Source organism: Hylaeus volcanicus, chromosome 5, assembly GCF_026283585.1.
Source record: "Hylaeus volcanicus isolate JK05 chromosome 5, UHH_iyHylVolc1.0_haploid, whole genome shotgun sequence".
NCBI classification, from domain to species: Eukaryota; Metazoa; Arthropoda; class Insecta; order Hymenoptera; family Colletidae; genus Hylaeus; species Hylaeus volcanicus.
This window is the reverse complement of record NC_071980.1, coordinates 21,100,749-21,117,199: the sequence shown is the minus strand read 5'-3', so window position 1 is coordinate 21,117,199 and position 16,451 is coordinate 21,100,749. Positions and strand designations below refer to the sequence as shown.

At 37.6% G+C, this 16,451-nt stretch overlaps 2 protein-coding genes across 4 annotated transcripts in view; one reads left to right on the top strand and one right to left on the bottom strand.

Annotated features, from left to right (window-relative positions):
* LOC128876309 (uncharacterized) overlaps nt 1-9,428 on the top strand; it is a 94,463-nt gene extending 85,035 nt beyond the window's left edge. For all 3 annotated transcript variants that reach the window (XM_054122560.1, XM_054122561.1, XM_054122559.1), the window contains exons 13-14: nt 1,198-1,335; nt 5,662-9,428. In XM_054122560.1, the coding sequence (XP_053978535.1) occupies nt 1,198-1,335; nt 5,662-5,895 (372 nt within the window). In that variant the 3' untranslated portion in view covers nt 5,896-9,428. The remainder of the gene's footprint in view (nt 1-1,197; nt 1,336-5,661) is intronic.
* Nucleotides 9,101-16,451, bottom strand: part of LOC128876318 (LHFPL tetraspan subfamily member 2 protein) — a 32,174-nt gene continuing 24,823 nt past the window's right edge. The window contains exons 2-5 of the mRNA XM_054122577.1: nt 15,680-15,860; nt 14,239-14,511; nt 13,048-13,161; nt 9,101-10,734 (exon numbers count right to left, since the gene is read on the bottom strand). Of these exons, the coding sequence (XP_053978552.1) occupies nt 10,592-10,734; nt 13,048-13,161; nt 14,239-14,511; nt 15,680-15,809 (660 nt within the window). The 5' untranslated portion in view covers nt 15,810-15,860 and the 3' untranslated portion in view covers nt 9,101-10,591. The remainder of the gene's footprint in view (nt 10,735-13,047; nt 13,162-14,238; nt 14,512-15,679; nt 15,861-16,451) is intronic.

Here is a 16,451-nt window from a genome sequence, read left to right as displayed (position 1 = left end):
TTTGAATTTATACGCACGTTAATAATAGTTATTTACCAAACATAAACGAAATAATGTCCTGTGACTCGTCGTCAAAGGAGGAAATATCGTTAGGCGGGTGAAAATGAGGCAATATTTCTGATTTTATCTTTTTAATGGAACGATTTACCGTACATTGTTGTAACTCTAGGTAGTATTTATAGTATTCGTGACAATGACAGCGTATTTTTTTATTTACAAGATTATTTTACGCACATATGTTAATATCCCTCAAGAGATTAAAGACATTCAAACAAAATAGCTTCTGTATATCGCTCGTAGTTTTTGATTATTCCATTATATTTGACTGACATAAAACGCTGGTTAACACATTGTTGACCAGCAATTTTATACAGAAGCGACTTCATGGCACCGGCTATTATTTCGTAATTGAACGTAATATAAACTACTGGGTGACATAAACCTAAATACTGAGAAAAGTATATTCTATTGGTAACAAAGAAACAAAAACCGACAGGACTAAACACGATGAGCAAAGCTTTTGCAATATTCTATGTCGCCCTGGGCTTCATAAATTGAAGTAGATAATGCAAATGGAAACACGAGTTAACTCCTGACTGGTCAACAATGTGTTAACTTATCAAATATAGCTTACTCGCAAATCGTGTATAATTTCCCAAAATGCTCACTCGTAAAATGGTTAATGTAATCAACACGATATTAGCTTGAGTCATAAGTTTTGATACATTTTAAGAATTAGATAAAAGCCTACTTTTTCGTATTCGCCATTATTTTTGACAATACTTTGCCAATGTAATCGCAACAAAAAATTCCTCGTTGATAAAATTTCGTTGTCTTCTGCCCAAAGAAGTCTAATACCGCCTCCTATAAGAATATATTAACTACTTACGACTAGACTGCGGACTTTATGCATTTATAATATAAACTAATATAATAAATACATGCTAAGCATAACCAAATGATACGTGCACTTATAATAGAAAATGAAATAATAATATTATTTTAATACTTGTAGAATATATCCAATATACATTACGTACATTTTATGTATGTTTCTTATATTATCGTACCTCACAAATGCATAAAATTCGCAGTCTACTAATGACTCAATCTAATACAATTCTTCCAAACGGATGTATATTCGTTAACATTGAACATCTTTCTCATACTTCTTACACATTCGTTCCTTTGTTACAGAATCAAGTTCCAGGCGAGGAGTTTCCAACCAAGAACGAGGACTTGGCAGGCTTCTGGGATATGGTGATGCTGCAGGTGGTGCAAGTAAACGAGCTCTTCGAACAGATCGACAAGTTACGAAGTTCCCAATGGCAAGAGGTATGTTTAGACTCCGTTAACCCTTCGACACCCCCTCCCCCGAAGCGTCGCAAGAAAGATTCCCACCCATCCCCAGAGACCCGAAGACTCGATAAAACGAAATCGACGAAACATTTTCAAAGAAATCATCGCAAAGATTTTGTTAACAATAAACACGTTCGATTTAACGGTGCTACGTTTAACGAGCCAAAGGAAACGATTCCCTCGAACGCGCAGCCGTCTCTTGCGCCGGTGGACTACTCGTTCGAATCTCGATTATGCGACGATGCGTTTTGCGTCTTAACTCAAAGTTTGGAGAACGAAAAATCTTGCGAAAATCGTGGCGTAGAATACGAAAACGGTCAACTGTTTCTTTCCGAAAGCGTCGGCGACATACTGTTTCCAGAAAATTATGTCTTCACTGTTGATCCATCCACTCCGTGTATCGTTAATTACGTAGACGTTTTACAACCCGACGTGAATCCGTTCGCTTTTAAAGATCCGCGATTCGAGACTTACGATTCGTTGCCTCGTAAAGATTTCTTCGAAGACACGGATCTCTTCGACGCGGCTAGACGTTACTTCGCAGGGGAGCCTTCTCGCTTTGAAATCGGACTTGAAAGGGGAACTAATGAGACGGACCTGTTCGATCAAGTGCAAGAATTGAAAAAGGAAACGACGGTAGACTCCGTTGCTAATAAACCACAGAAGATGGAACATGATATTCTAGAGCTCCCAAAAGAAGACAAAAATAGGCTTCCTTCGGATAAGGAAGATTCGCGCTTCGACGTGGAAAAGGAAAACATCTCGTCGAAAGGCGAGTCTTGCAGCCCCGTTGGAGAAAATATCAACAACGGAACGAAGAGAAGAAATTGTTGGCAAACGAGATCAAGTACACCGGAAGGCAACTCTCGGAAAAGTGATCCATCCAAGTCTCGCGGTCCAATATCAGTATTTCCTCGGAAAACGAGCGAAGAAAAAACTTCTCCGTCGCAGAAGAACAAGTTCCCTTCTAAAGATATTTCCGAGACACGACCAGTTCCGCTAGTCGATGTTGAGAAGGAAACTATTAAGAAGCCCGGTTCCAGTGTCACGTTTTCGAACGACTTGAACAAAAGAAGTTCAGCAGTTGATTGGTATGCCGAGAAAATGATCAAGGCGCCTCTGAAACACGAAAATGTACTCCACGGAACGTCGAAAAGAAGAACGAATCCCATAGGCCGATCCAAACATGGAAAATCATCTTCAATTACAAACGTAACTAAACCTCAGGCATGCAGAAGTAACAACAATCGTGACAAGAACGTCTCAGAAATTAATCAGAACTCTCCGTACAATTATGATAAAAGTAGTGCGTGCAAAAGTAATATCCCCGTTGTTAGGGAATCTTCGAATCTTGATGCTTCGAACGACAAACACAAACCTCGTTCGACACCCAACGGGTCGAAGGAAAATCACGCTTTGTCCGGAACGTGGGCCAAGAAGAAGCAAGTCCATCGATCAAAAGATCCTCCAAAGAAAGTCGAATGGGAAATAAAAGACCCTGACGAGTCGTCAGACAATGTCGTTTGGACTTTGAGCGAGTCGAAACCTTTCGTTCCAATGTCTCAGGAGACGCTGCGTCAGTTGAAAAAGCTGTACAACGCGGAGAATCAGGCAAATTCTGTTGCCTTGACCAAGTTGGAGAAATTGAAACGGGCGAAGGTTTACGACAAAAAAAGGAAGCGTTTCAAGAGCCACGAAGGTGGAAAACTGCCAAAGGAGGTCGTTTCTCGCGGAACCATGCCTAATCTTTCCCTGGAGAATTTTCACGTTCCAAATTTAAATGTATTAAATTTACGCAACACCGCCACCACGAGCGATATTACCGATTTCGTGCACGACAGCGAGGTTCAGTGTTTGATCGCGCCCCGCTCGGCGGACGCGAAGAATCAGTATACTCTCGTTACGAACATTGTGAATAGTATCGTGAGTTGGTCCGACAAAGAATCGGATATCGAGAGCTTCCTGTCCGCCCTGATGTCCTTCGAATCCATGAATTCTCCGATCGTGTCTCGAGTATCCGAAAACAGTTGTCAGAAATTGAAGAGTCGCTTCACGAGCATCAAGAAGCTGAGTTACGGTCTGATCACGAAAAGCATCGAGTCTTTCAAGAACATTGTCTTGGATATCTCGCAGCATGTGTGTTCTGATATCACCGTTCGTCCGTTACGCTGTTTAAATACCAACGAGAACGTTAAGAATGTCGATTTCGACAGGTACTTGCCATTAAAAAGGAAACTTAACGTAACTCGTTGCTTGGAGGACTTGAAGTACGCGCAACTTTTCCCCGTGACTTTCGATGCTTCCTCGAATCACTCGAACAAGAGTTTCCCCGGCAAAATGAGACATGTCTGCGTGTTCCTGAAATCGAATCGAACCCTTTGTCGATTACTATTGTATTTGTACGTATATGGTGTCCTAAGTCTATTTCTTATGCTTCTCAAAGTTGGCTCGTGCAATAACTGCCTCCTGGACCCGAGGGTCTTGTACAATTATTAGGTTTTTAACGACCGACCGCGATCCGATGTATATCTTGTTGCATTTGTGGAATAAACGTGTCCTCGGGAGTATCTTCCTGCCTCCGTTTGTTCCTATTCATTCCTGTCAAAGCGCCGACACAGAGAACCTAGCGTAGAAGCAGGAATCCTGATGGTAGAGTTACGAAGGAAGCTCGAGGAGGAACGCCCTTTCCCAAAGTATGTTTCCCTTGTTTGTTAACTTATCCTTTCCTACTAATGTTTATCCTTTCCTCCTTGATGTTTATTCTACGTGTCAGGAGCGATTGTTAATCTTTTCTCGATGATAAAATTATGAACGTAACATTAACATTTGTTGTATTTGTACTTATGTATTTTACTCTTTTCGGTAATCTAAACATTTATAAGTTATCATGTAATGGATAGCTTTCCGATTCTATTTTCAAGACATTTCTGATGTTACTTTAATTTTTCATTTAAAAAATGTTCAAACGGGATTCTGCAAAGTTCAATTCGCTATATGTATATACGAGACATCGTAATCCATACGCAATGAGATAATATCCTCATCTATTGGAGAACACTATGAACTTTCCGAATGACCCAGTATTTCAGTCACCGAGCATAGTTGCAAGCTCCACGAATAGACTAACAATCGCTCTTCCAAATTCTTCTAGAATTAATCTCACGCTAAATTAAGACTCGCACTGTGTCACTTTTCCATCCATTGAATTGAACATGTATGCAGTGAATCGTCCGCAAAAGATTAAGAGGGTGTTCTAATCTAGAACTTTAAAAAATCTATGTTCTTTTGGCATTATCTCAAAATGTAGATCTTGTATAAATATATACCCCCCATAGGGTTTTGTTAAATTCAGAAAATTAATGAAGTTACAGACGTCGAAAGACAACGGTATATAAATATATGTATCTGGTATGAAAATCTGTAAACGCGATTTCCTCGTATTTTTTCAAATGGTTGCTATTAGATCTCAAGTTCTAGTTTACTAAATGATTTAAAATTTCGAATGAATAACAAAAATTGAATAAATTGTGAATATTTGTTAGAACTGTGTGTTTCGATATATCTGTTAATGAATATTTTTAATTTAACTTCTTTTGGAACGACTAGAAAATACTATTAGGTTGTCCCGAAAGTTTCTTTCGTTTTATTAATAATTAATATATACACAATATTTTATGTTTTATGTTACATTACTGAATTGTGTACAATTCGCTTCATTACTGTTACAGCATCACTGTCTAAGAAATTAGATTGTCTATTTATATAAACACTGCCACAGGAAATAATTGAATGCAACTCACGAAAGAAACTTTCGGGACAACGTAATACTTTTGTCCAAGTAGAATTAGAATTATGAACACTATGGAAGGCAGTGACAGCCATGAACATACTTTTTTCAAAAGGGATATACTTCTCTTTCATTAAACATAAATTATATATTAGGTGTAACGAAAAGTCATTTCTTTTACATTAAATTCAAACAAATGCATTCTTAATAAGTCTCTATTTTTAATTAATTATGTAATCACCGTCGTTATCAATAGCCTTTTTCCATGTAGTGTGCAAATCTTTAATGCCAGATGGATAAAAATCAATGAGTTGATGAATGATAAAGGAGTGTCGAGATCCAGTCCACCTAATATGTTCTCGAAATATGTATAAATATATATCTACTTCCCCGTAACAAAATTCCTTATGGATTTAAACTAAAAAAATCCAAAAGAATACCTAAAAATCATTTCTCTAGATTAGAATATCCTCTTAATTAGTTCTGCGGAAATTTTACGCTTTTCTTTGCTTCAGACTGTGCCGGAGAAGAAATCGGCAGCCGGCGTGGCTCAGAATGGCAGCACGCCCAAGCGTCGCGTTACGCCCATCCACAAACCAAAATCCACGGCCAACAGCGAGGCGAACAAAAAGGCGAGAGAGGCGAGAGAGCAGGCTCGAAGGCAGCTGATCGAGGAACGAAGGCGCGCGATGCGCTCCAACGCGCAAAATTCCGAGGATACCGTCAAGATCTTTGCCCCCGACACGTAACGATAAAAAAAGGGCCTGTGCTCTGCCTCGAGCCAGATCAAAATTGCGGTATTTTCTATGGATTGTCTCTTGTACGCTTGATGATTTCGAGGCGCGTTGGCCCGCAATTCTCGATGCTTTTTCGACAAAAAAAAAAAGAAGTAAACAAAAAAAGAACGTTGATTCCCGTCGCACGCTCAGCGATATTTACCGAATCGACGGTGTTGTAATTTCCGATGAATAGTATTATGAAACGACATACGCGTTGTGTGCAGCACGCCCACAGTTAGAGGATTTCGTTGCGTAAAGCGATGAAAATTATGCGTCAGACTGTTCCGTAGAGAGTTGACTTGTAAACAATTACAGACATGCTTCGACTACAATCAAATACGCTTCGCGTTGTTGGTAGAATCGAGCATTTTGCCTACAGCGGAAACACCGCAGTTCGATCACACACGGTATACAATGTGCCCTACTAGAATCTTTTTTTTTTCATCTTCTCTGAATCACAGATATATCATTCGACAGAAAATCGCACCTTCGCAAGAAAAATGACACAACTTGAAAATTAATTATAGAACTATATCATATACTTGATCATAAAATTGTGTAGGGGATAAGTTGTGTTATCAATAGGAAAAGTACCACAAATGTTGTTCTAAATAATAAACATTTTGCGAGTTATGTTACTTTTCTTAGGTGCGATATATTCTTTTCTTCTTTTGCATCATGTCACAAACATCGATGTGCATTAAATCATACATCATTAACCGAATCGTGAAGCATTTTTTGCAGCTCCGTGTTTACCGTTCGGAGCCATTAAAATTATGTTTAAAACATCGTTTCGTGTCGATGAAAATAAAGGGACGAGTGTCCTTTTTCTAGTGGGACGCCCTGCATATTCGACAGATATTATCGAATCGACGAAGTTACGAATTTTTGGAGATTGACTTTACATTTTTAAAATGTTTTGGAACAATTTCTATTTTATTATACGGTGTTCTCGACCTACACTTACACCTTCGTTCCTCTTCGATATTTTCACGCTGTGATGTTTCGTGCTAATCTTGTTACGTTTTAATATCGATTTACGCTATCGTTCGATTTTCTACGATGTTTATCCGGTTCATTTCGCGGAACGGAATAGCACAGTAACGTTGAACACTCTTTGACTCTCTGTTTCGTGGTTTCTTTTGTTTAAACTGTCGTGTCACGAGAAGCATTCTTGCCCGTGAACGACGAGCGAAAGAAGCATAGGAAAAATGTTGAACAATCAAAGAGAATCGTGGTAGTGAGAAAAAACGGCACAGAGACTGCCTCTTGTCCATAGGAATTTTTATGTAAGAAAGCAGATGAACAAACGTTACTCGAATAGGGCTTTCATGCATAGAGATATTATAGATAGAGTATGGGAGTCAGACCTCCGCCCGTACCATAGCTAAAAAGAGAAAGAAAACCGTGGTACCCTCTCTGTATTTGTCTAGGGAACAAGTGCTGAACATTTAAATTTCTCCTTGCAAACATTAACTCTCTATTCAATTTAATTCACTCAGCTTTCAATTATTTTCTCGTAATATTTTCTCGTTACTAGTATTATATAATATATAATAATTATATTATATTATATTATTATATATATTATATATATTCACATATAATTATTTTATATATTATATAATATATAAATTGTATGAATGAGTAATGTAACAGCCGTATCCGTTTTTTAAATTCGTAATATACAGAGCCAACTCAACAACTCATGCTTTAGTAAAGAGAGATAGTTAGGGTACCGTGGTCTCCCTTCTTTTTCTAGTAGTGGGACAATCTCACTTACAGGTCGGCCTATGCCTCTTTAACTCTGTTTATAACATCGATATGCTTTCAGATCATATATCGCGTTGTTGTCGACCTTCGTTTATATTTGTACGACGGCGAATCGCATTGGAAAACGGTCGACGATCGCTGGTGAATCGTTAGCGATAATGCCTGGATCAAGGATCCGAAGACAAAGACAGGTTTTGCGAGCAATCTGCTTAGAACAACATCGGAATCTGTTACGTCATTGATCGATCGTTTCCTTGAATCAGGCGACGCTATTATCGCAAAGCCTACAATATTATATTAGCGATCGTACTCGCCTAACGTTTTCGGTTGTAACACATCGACGAACAGTCGTGATCCTAAAATGATTATATTTTCTAGATGCGAGTAGAGGTATTCCTATTATACTCGCCACCAGTACTGTTTCCGTAATGCGTGACGCTATTCTTTTAAATCGAGTACTATTTTTCGTCGTGTCAACGTTTCCCATAGAAAAATTTAGCCCAAAAATTTAGCATAATTACGAATTGATTTCGCCAGAGTACATTTCGCGAAAGGCAAAGTTTTTAAAGTCCTAATCGTTTGTCTAAGTTGACATTCCCGTAGAGAGATGGTCTCGACACGCCCGATAGTTTAGGTCTCCTCGTTAATTTTAAGAAGTATTCGGTAATTGAGCAGAAGGCGTAATTAAAGCAGTGGTTCTTAATCTTTTCGAGCTCACGGCAGAGTTTAAAAGAAGATAACGGATCGAATATTATTATTTTTACTTTTGTAGTCGTTATTCAAAATTCCGACGTGAATAACAATTTTGTCCATCTCTGGCGTCGATGAATGAGAATGAAACGAAGAGTCGCGTGGGTTTCCAAGCTTCTATTTCAATCACGTTAACAGTAATTTCGTTCGAACGGGGAAGGGAACGTTTCATTTCGTTCTCATTTATCTGCTCCATCAAAGAATTCGGCGACGATCAAACGACTAGAATTATTCGTAGCGTGTCGATCTGAGATTTTTCTGTTATCATCTCCCGATAAAAGTAGCTATCGATTCTTCTTTTTTTTATAATGCAGCGAGCGTGTGCAGCACAAGCTTGTGCCGCGAGCGACTGTATATAAGCGTGAGAGAGAATAACGAATGCGACTGGAGGAAAACGAGCGACTGGAAGCTAGCAATTCGCGTAATCTACCGAAATCAGATGTATGCGCATAACAGCCTCCAGCATCGAGTCCTTAGATTCCTTTCATCCTGTTTCCCTCTTCGTCTGAGTTTTGCCCCCTCTCTCGATGTATTTTACGTGTATATTCCGTATTTAGGGCCTCGCCTCGATCCACGTAGTAATTTATATTCAGAACAGTTTCCCCGTCGCTTTTTTCTTAGTGACCCCGTGCGTCGCCGAACTTTTTAACGGACCGATCCAAAGTGTACGAGGAGAATCGCCATGACCACACGATTACCGGTTTTATGCTTATTTTTTAACGTTCGTCTCCTTCGCTTCTTTACAGCGAAAGTCTTCGCCCCATTTACGCGGGAATCAGCTCTCCGGAAACGACAGGAATCGCAAATTTCTTTACTTATCGTTCGAGAACGGCTCGAGGGTCCGAACAAACGCGTCCGATCGTCGGACGTTCTCCATTTTTTTACGCGGATGAACAATTATGATTATTTATTTATTAGGTACTATTAAGCTGTCGATACACTTGTTCTCAATGAATTAATACAAACGAAAATAAAGAACAGACTGCGTGGGAGTTATTATGACAAACCAAGAACCGGTGTGTCATGTTATTGAAGAATGTTTGAAGAATGTTTCGGAATATGTGGCTGAAATATTATGACAGAAGAAAGTGACCAAAGTCGAACTCCCAATTGGTTTTTCTTGTATAACTTCCTTAATATTAATGATAAAATCAGATTTACTATGGGAAAAGATTTTATTCTTAATTTATATAAAAGATTTTAATGAGAAATATTTTCAAACAGTACTGTATACAGTCGCGGACAATTTGTTGGCCCCAATATAGTGATATTTTAATGTAACATTACCAAAAAAAAAAATACAACTTTATAGAACTTTTCAATCTGCATAAAAAACACTGTAATTAGTTTTCGATAAAATTCTGCATTTGTTGACTAACAATTAAAAATTTGAGTAGCTACAAACTTTTGTCGTAAAATTGATTGGCCTCAAAATCGAATAGAATGTTTGTGAATAAATTTTACAGTGATATTTTATTGTAATATTACATACAACATATTACAAAAATATCACGTTATACAGCTGTTTAAACTGCATAAGACTCAATAATTAGGTTTTCGAAAATATTCTGCATCTGTTGACTAATAATTACAAAATTGCAGTAATGTTTTATATGATACAAGAAGACTAAAGACGAATAACAAATCATTTTCCAGCATCATCGACATTTTATTTTTTCTTTATGCAGTAGTACAAGTTCTTTATGATACCTTATTTGTTAAAAATATTCACCTTGTGTAGATCTTATAAAACAGACTATAAAAGTTATCGGTAAAAAGATATAAAACTGTACGTCTTTTAACATGACTGTAATATTATCTTCTATCGTCCATGAAGAACCAAATATTCATTCGGTGACGTGATAATCGTATTGGCACAGAAAAATTCGCTTCCGCGATAAGTACTCTATGGAGCAAAGGTTCGACAACTCCCGATGACTCCATCACAGTAATCGACCTCGAATATGCTCGGTAAGAGGTCGAACTTCGTCCCGCGACGAATTTATTCCTTTCCTCTTGCCTTGGTCTGTCGACTCAATGGGGAAGAAGGAAATCTTTGCGTTTCAAACTCTTGGCTCTTTTTGGTCCTCGCAATATTGTCTTAGAAGCACAAACGAAATTAAGTACATTCATTTCCTTGGTTTCACGCAAGACAGATCAAAGTTTTGCCTTCGTTCATTTTATCTTGGACCTTATCGCTTGCCGTGGACTTCTCTGCTTGACCACTGATCACCGCGCATACGAAGGTAAGTCCAACCCCTATCATGGCGCTGTAGAAGGCCCAACCTGAAAGTATCAGGAGAACATGATATGCGAAGAGGTGGCACGAAGGAAATCCGATACGTATCAACTAACACCTCTTAACGCCTTCTAACATATTTTAACACTATGAAGTCTGGCGACACCACAGTGGTGACCTTCGCAAAGTATTGCCTGACAACAGCCGGCGACAAGCGAAGAAACAGAGTTCGTGGTGCCGGCGCCAAGCGAAGAAATGTTTAAAAACAGTGCGGCCGGCAAAGTGTTAACATCTCCTAATAACTCATGAAGAATGACGTAATATACAGCATCGTGGAAATTTTCCCTTTAATTCCCCTTCATTTCCTGGCACACTTCCCTTTAATTTCCCTCCATTTCCTGGTACATTTCCCTATAATTTCCATCCATTTTCTAGTATATTTTTCATTAATTTCCCTTCATTTCCTTACACATTTCCCTTAAACACCTCCTCCATTTCCTGGTATATTTCCCTTTAATTTCCCTCCATTAGCTTACATATTTCCCTTTAATATTCCTCCATTTCCTGGTATATTTCCCTTCACTTCCTGGTACATTTCCCTATAATTTCCCCTCATTTCTCTGATATTTCCCCATAATTTCGCCTCACATCTGTGATATTTCCCGGTTTAATAACGTTGCAATTTGCTCCACGCGGGAGTTCAATAAAGTTGCAAATCGCTCCCCACAGGGGGTTCAACAAAGTTGCAAGTTCAACAATGTTGCAAATCGCTCCCCGCAGAATTTAACAATGTTGCAAATTCAACATCGAGCGTTTTGCAACATTGTTGGACTCCCGAGCGGGGCGATTTGCAACATTGTTGAATTCCTGCGAGAAGCGATTTGCAACATTGTTGAACTTGCAGCTTTGTTGAATTCTGCGGGCGAGCAGCTATTTGCAACAATGTTGCAAATTTTGGAGATTGCGCCGCTCAAAATTGCAACAAAGTTGCGGGGCTCAAAAGTACAACAAAGTGGCAACTCAGAAGTTCGGCAAAATGTGACAAAATCCGAAAAATCGACTCGACTTTGCAACATTGTTGTACTTTTGAGTGAAGCAATTTGCAACTTTGTAGAATTTTAAGCAGCGGCAACTTCAACAATATTGCAAATCGCCCCGCTCAAAATTGTGATGGGAAATGTCGGATTTTTACTCCTGGTATCAGAAGAACTCAGTAAGTTTCGATGATGTAGGTCAATTTTTAATTTTATCTTGAAACTTACCTTATTGTATCAGCGTCCGTAGGTGTTAGTAGATGTATGATGGTTCTAGGGTGTGTCAGGATATGTTAGTAATTGTTAGGATTTATTAGGAGATGTCAGAGTTTGTTAGGAAGTGTCAGGAAGTATTAGAAGTTGTTAGGAGATGTCAGAGTTTGTTAGGAAGTGTCAGGAAGTATTAGAAGTTGTTAGGAGATGTCAGGAAGTATTAGAAGGTGTTAGGAGGTGTCAAGATATGTCAGTAATTGTTAGGAGTTGTTAGGAGAATTTAGGAGATGTCAGAGTGTGTTAGAACGTATTTGGAGTTGTTCGGAGTTGTTAGGAGATATTAAAAGGTATTAGAAGGTGTTACCAGGTGTGAGGAGGTTTCCAAATGCGAACGAAAGGTTAGTGATCGGAAAAGTTAGTGGTAAGTCATTGGTGACTAACGCTGCCTGAATGAAAAGTTAGCGAAAAGTTACTGTCAGTTACTGGTGATTGACGCACCCTGAACGAAAGGATGCCCCTTTGATTCGGTAAACAACGCTAGCCGGTTTGTCGGTTCGGATGCCGTACCGTAGGCGCAGATGTGCCTCTTTCATGCGACAACCTATGCTAGCTAGTTTGTCGGTTAGGTTGCTATCTTATAGGCGCAGGGATGCCCCCAGTATGCGGCAACCAATACTAGCTGGTTTGTTAATTCGGTTGCCATCTCGAATTTGAGCGAACAAGGGTTTGTGTGGCTATCCCCCCCCCCCCAATTCTCGTATTAGGACAAGAGGGCGAGAGAGTGTGCGCAGGGCGTAGTATTGTCATTACTTGACTAAGGGTACCACATGTTAATATTACTGCCATAAGAGAAAAAAATAAATTAATATAATACATTTCCAATGATTTATCACATTGTTCTACTGTAACATATTCTATGGCGCCTGTTTCATTATACATCTCCAGTATTAGATCGTGATGTATTGCATTCGAATTTAGTTTGCGAGTCAGAATATCAAGCAATCATTGCATCGAGACTTTTCAGGGATGTTTCCATCATAATTACTTCATTTCTACTCGAAGATGTGATCGATAATTATGCATAACCATAATAAATAGTGAGTATATGTTTACCAAGAGTGCAGTCAGCAATGTAGAAAGCATCCGATTCGGGGCCACAAATCCTCTGAACTCTCTCCGCTCCCCAGCCAGCAGGATACAAAATCATCCCCAGGAGATACGATATTCCTGTTAACAAGAACAAAGTGTTAGCTGAAAAATCAAAATCCCTACGAAGTTCAAGATTGATGTTGCAACATAATTATTATTATTAAGACTCCGTTATAGTAATAGCCTTCCAGGCCCTTATTCAACTATTCTTCATGTTTCGATTATGATGTAGATCCTTTTCAGAATAAAATGACTACAATTTTATGTATAGTAACAATATATAACTGGCATCTGACTGGAACCAATTCATTAGGTTTTTTAATTCCATTGTTTATCCACTAAAATATATTATTCACTGCAGTGAATAACACATGTGATATTGGTTGTCTATTGACAACGCTCAAATTGAGAAAATAAGCAAGGATTTTGATATACCTAGTATCCGTATGCACAAGTTAATGTCAGCATAGATTAACATATTAATTATCGATCTATCTAGAAAAAAAATTACATTGTAGAAGAAAACTTTCTTAATTTATTATATATTTACCTAATCTGAAATTAACTTCTGCATGTTGTTACTAGGTGCATACAATCCCATAAGTTGGAGACTATTAAAGTAATTTGTTTATATTCAGTTTGGTGTGTCCAAATCAATCTTTGATTATAAACATGTACAGGAATAAACTTTATTCATCTATAAAATATTGTATTGAAGAAATTTGTCTAAATTAAATAATAGGTATGATGTTTCTGAATAAATGTTTCATTATAAATATACATATACAACTACAAATATATATGTACATATATATTTATAGTGAAAAAGTTAATTGAATGTATGTGACAAGCTTTGTCTATTTCCAGTAATTAGGTATAGGCATTGTAAATACATAACGAAAAACACACTTAATAAATTCCAGGAGATAAACACTTGGATGAAAAAGTCCTTATCTAGGCTCTCTGTAAATAATATATTAATATACACATGTTATTGTCGAACGCCCTACTGTAAATTGTAAAACTCTTTTTAAATAGAGCAGTAGTTAAAGTGTTAAAAACGATTGAATTTATACCTAAAAAGCTACTATTACGATGGAGCTTCACTTTATGAAAGTCATTCTTAATTATTATTATTATTATTATTATTATTACCGGCAATTACTTGCGCCACCCCAGCCAAATTGAAGATGCTCTTCCTACCGATGCTCTGTATACAGCAGCCAATCAGAGCCGCTAGCACCGTCAAAGACATGATCGCCAAGCCAAGGGACATGAAGAAGTAAGAAGCTTTCCAGCAAGCTGGAAAGACGCTGGAATCCGTCGCGATGCCATCGATGTTGAAATTGGCACAGTGCATCTTCCCATGCAGTCTGATGCAACGATTGAAAATGCCGACTGTCGGGACATATAACTCTGTTCCATTTCCTGGGATGACACATGATTTCAGTAGATTATTATATGCATAGATCTATTATCTTCATTTTCTACATTATGAAGTAAAAATTTTATTCAGAACCGAAGAAATTTTATACATTGCTATTATTTTTATTTTCTACGTTTATTTTATAGTTCATTATAGTTTGCTTTCTACATTTAACGTGGCAGTGCGCAATTGGGTAACTTATTTACATTTACATTATTACTATTACATTTATCCAATTGAAAATCAATGAAGCATGTCACTTTTTATTATAAAGTGAGTAATGACGCCAAAAACATTTATTGCATACATTCCCATTATTTTTAATTCCTTATTTGTTACAGTTTGCTTTTGTACATCTAACGTAACAGTGCTCAAAGTGGTTGCATTTCTCCAATTGAAAATCAATTAAGCATGTCGATTTCTATCATAAAGTGAGTAATGGAGCCAAAACTATTCATTGTATATGTTGCTATTATTTTTACTTTCTTATTTGTTATAGTTTATTATAGTATATTATAGTTTATTATTTGCTTTCTACATCTAACATAATAGTGCTCAAAGTGGTTGCATTTATCCAATTGAAAATCAATTAAGCATGTCGATTTCTATCATAAAGTGAGTAATGGAGCCAAAACTATTCATTGCATGCATTGCCATTATTTTTAATTCCTTATTTGTTACAGTTTGCTTTTGTACATCTAACATAACAATGCTCAAAGTGGTTGCATTTATCCAATTGAAAATCAATCAAACATCTTAATTATTAAACCAAATCAATTAAACAATTGAGTTCAACCCACCTATATTAAATTCTTCTAATATAAATTTCAGAAAAGTATATTTTTATCATTCTATTGAACCGAGACTATAGGCCGAAAACGTTCCACTAAGCTTCATGCTTGGAGGGCCACAAACGACTTCATTTATTATTCTTAAGCTTCCTCGTTTGCAGGGAACCAGGCGCGTCACGAGTCTTTCTACTAACGTAGCTTTTCATTTTAGGTCAGATCATGGGTGAACACGTGTGTGGATACGAGTCATTAATATTTAAACCCACGTCATAAATACTGATTATTCAAGCATCGCAGGTCTTCGGGGAAGCGAGTAATGGTTGTCTGTCAGCCAGAAGACAATGTTGTCCGTAAGAATTAAGAAAGAGAAGATACTTACTTGTATCTTTAATCGTCCGTGGACCAACGAGCCATTTGGGAGTGATGAGGCCCGATAAAACTGCCATTAACGCCACTAAGGACAGAAGCGTCCACAGCAAGCTACGACCAGTGACTATCACATAGCACATGCTGTCGGCTGAGTGTTGGATCTATGCCATCCTCCGAACTCAAGGTTCCCCCTGAAACATATTTAGGGCACACGTTGGATCACTATGGTATTTCTATATCGACTTTTCGCTTAAAAGACCTGCGAGAATTGCGGTGCTGTTTAAATGTTATAGAATGCATGAGCTCGGTTCGCAAGAGTCATTAGTCAACTGCAGATCTATATGTATTTATAGGAAATTTTGATGTTCAAGAAATTACAAAATACACACAATATGGAAGAACATAATAGACATTTAAAGTAAAGTTCATATCATAATATTTGCAGAGTAGAATACATTTCTGTTTGTGTTCAATTTTTCTTGGTACATATACAATGATTTTCTTTTGCATAAAGATCCGCAGTCTAGTCATTACACACGTAATCGTTCACTGTTTCTGATAAATGACATGTGATTTGATTAAAACTGACGTATGAGATAGTCCACGTAAAATTAGAGACGTGATTTAAGTTATTACTAGACTGTGGACTTTTATTCAAAATAAAATCTTTGGAAAAGTACCTACAAAAATTGAACCTAAATAGGAATGAATTTTAATCTGCAAATATTATAATACGAATGTTACTTTCAATATTTTTTTATATTATTGCATACTGTGTACAT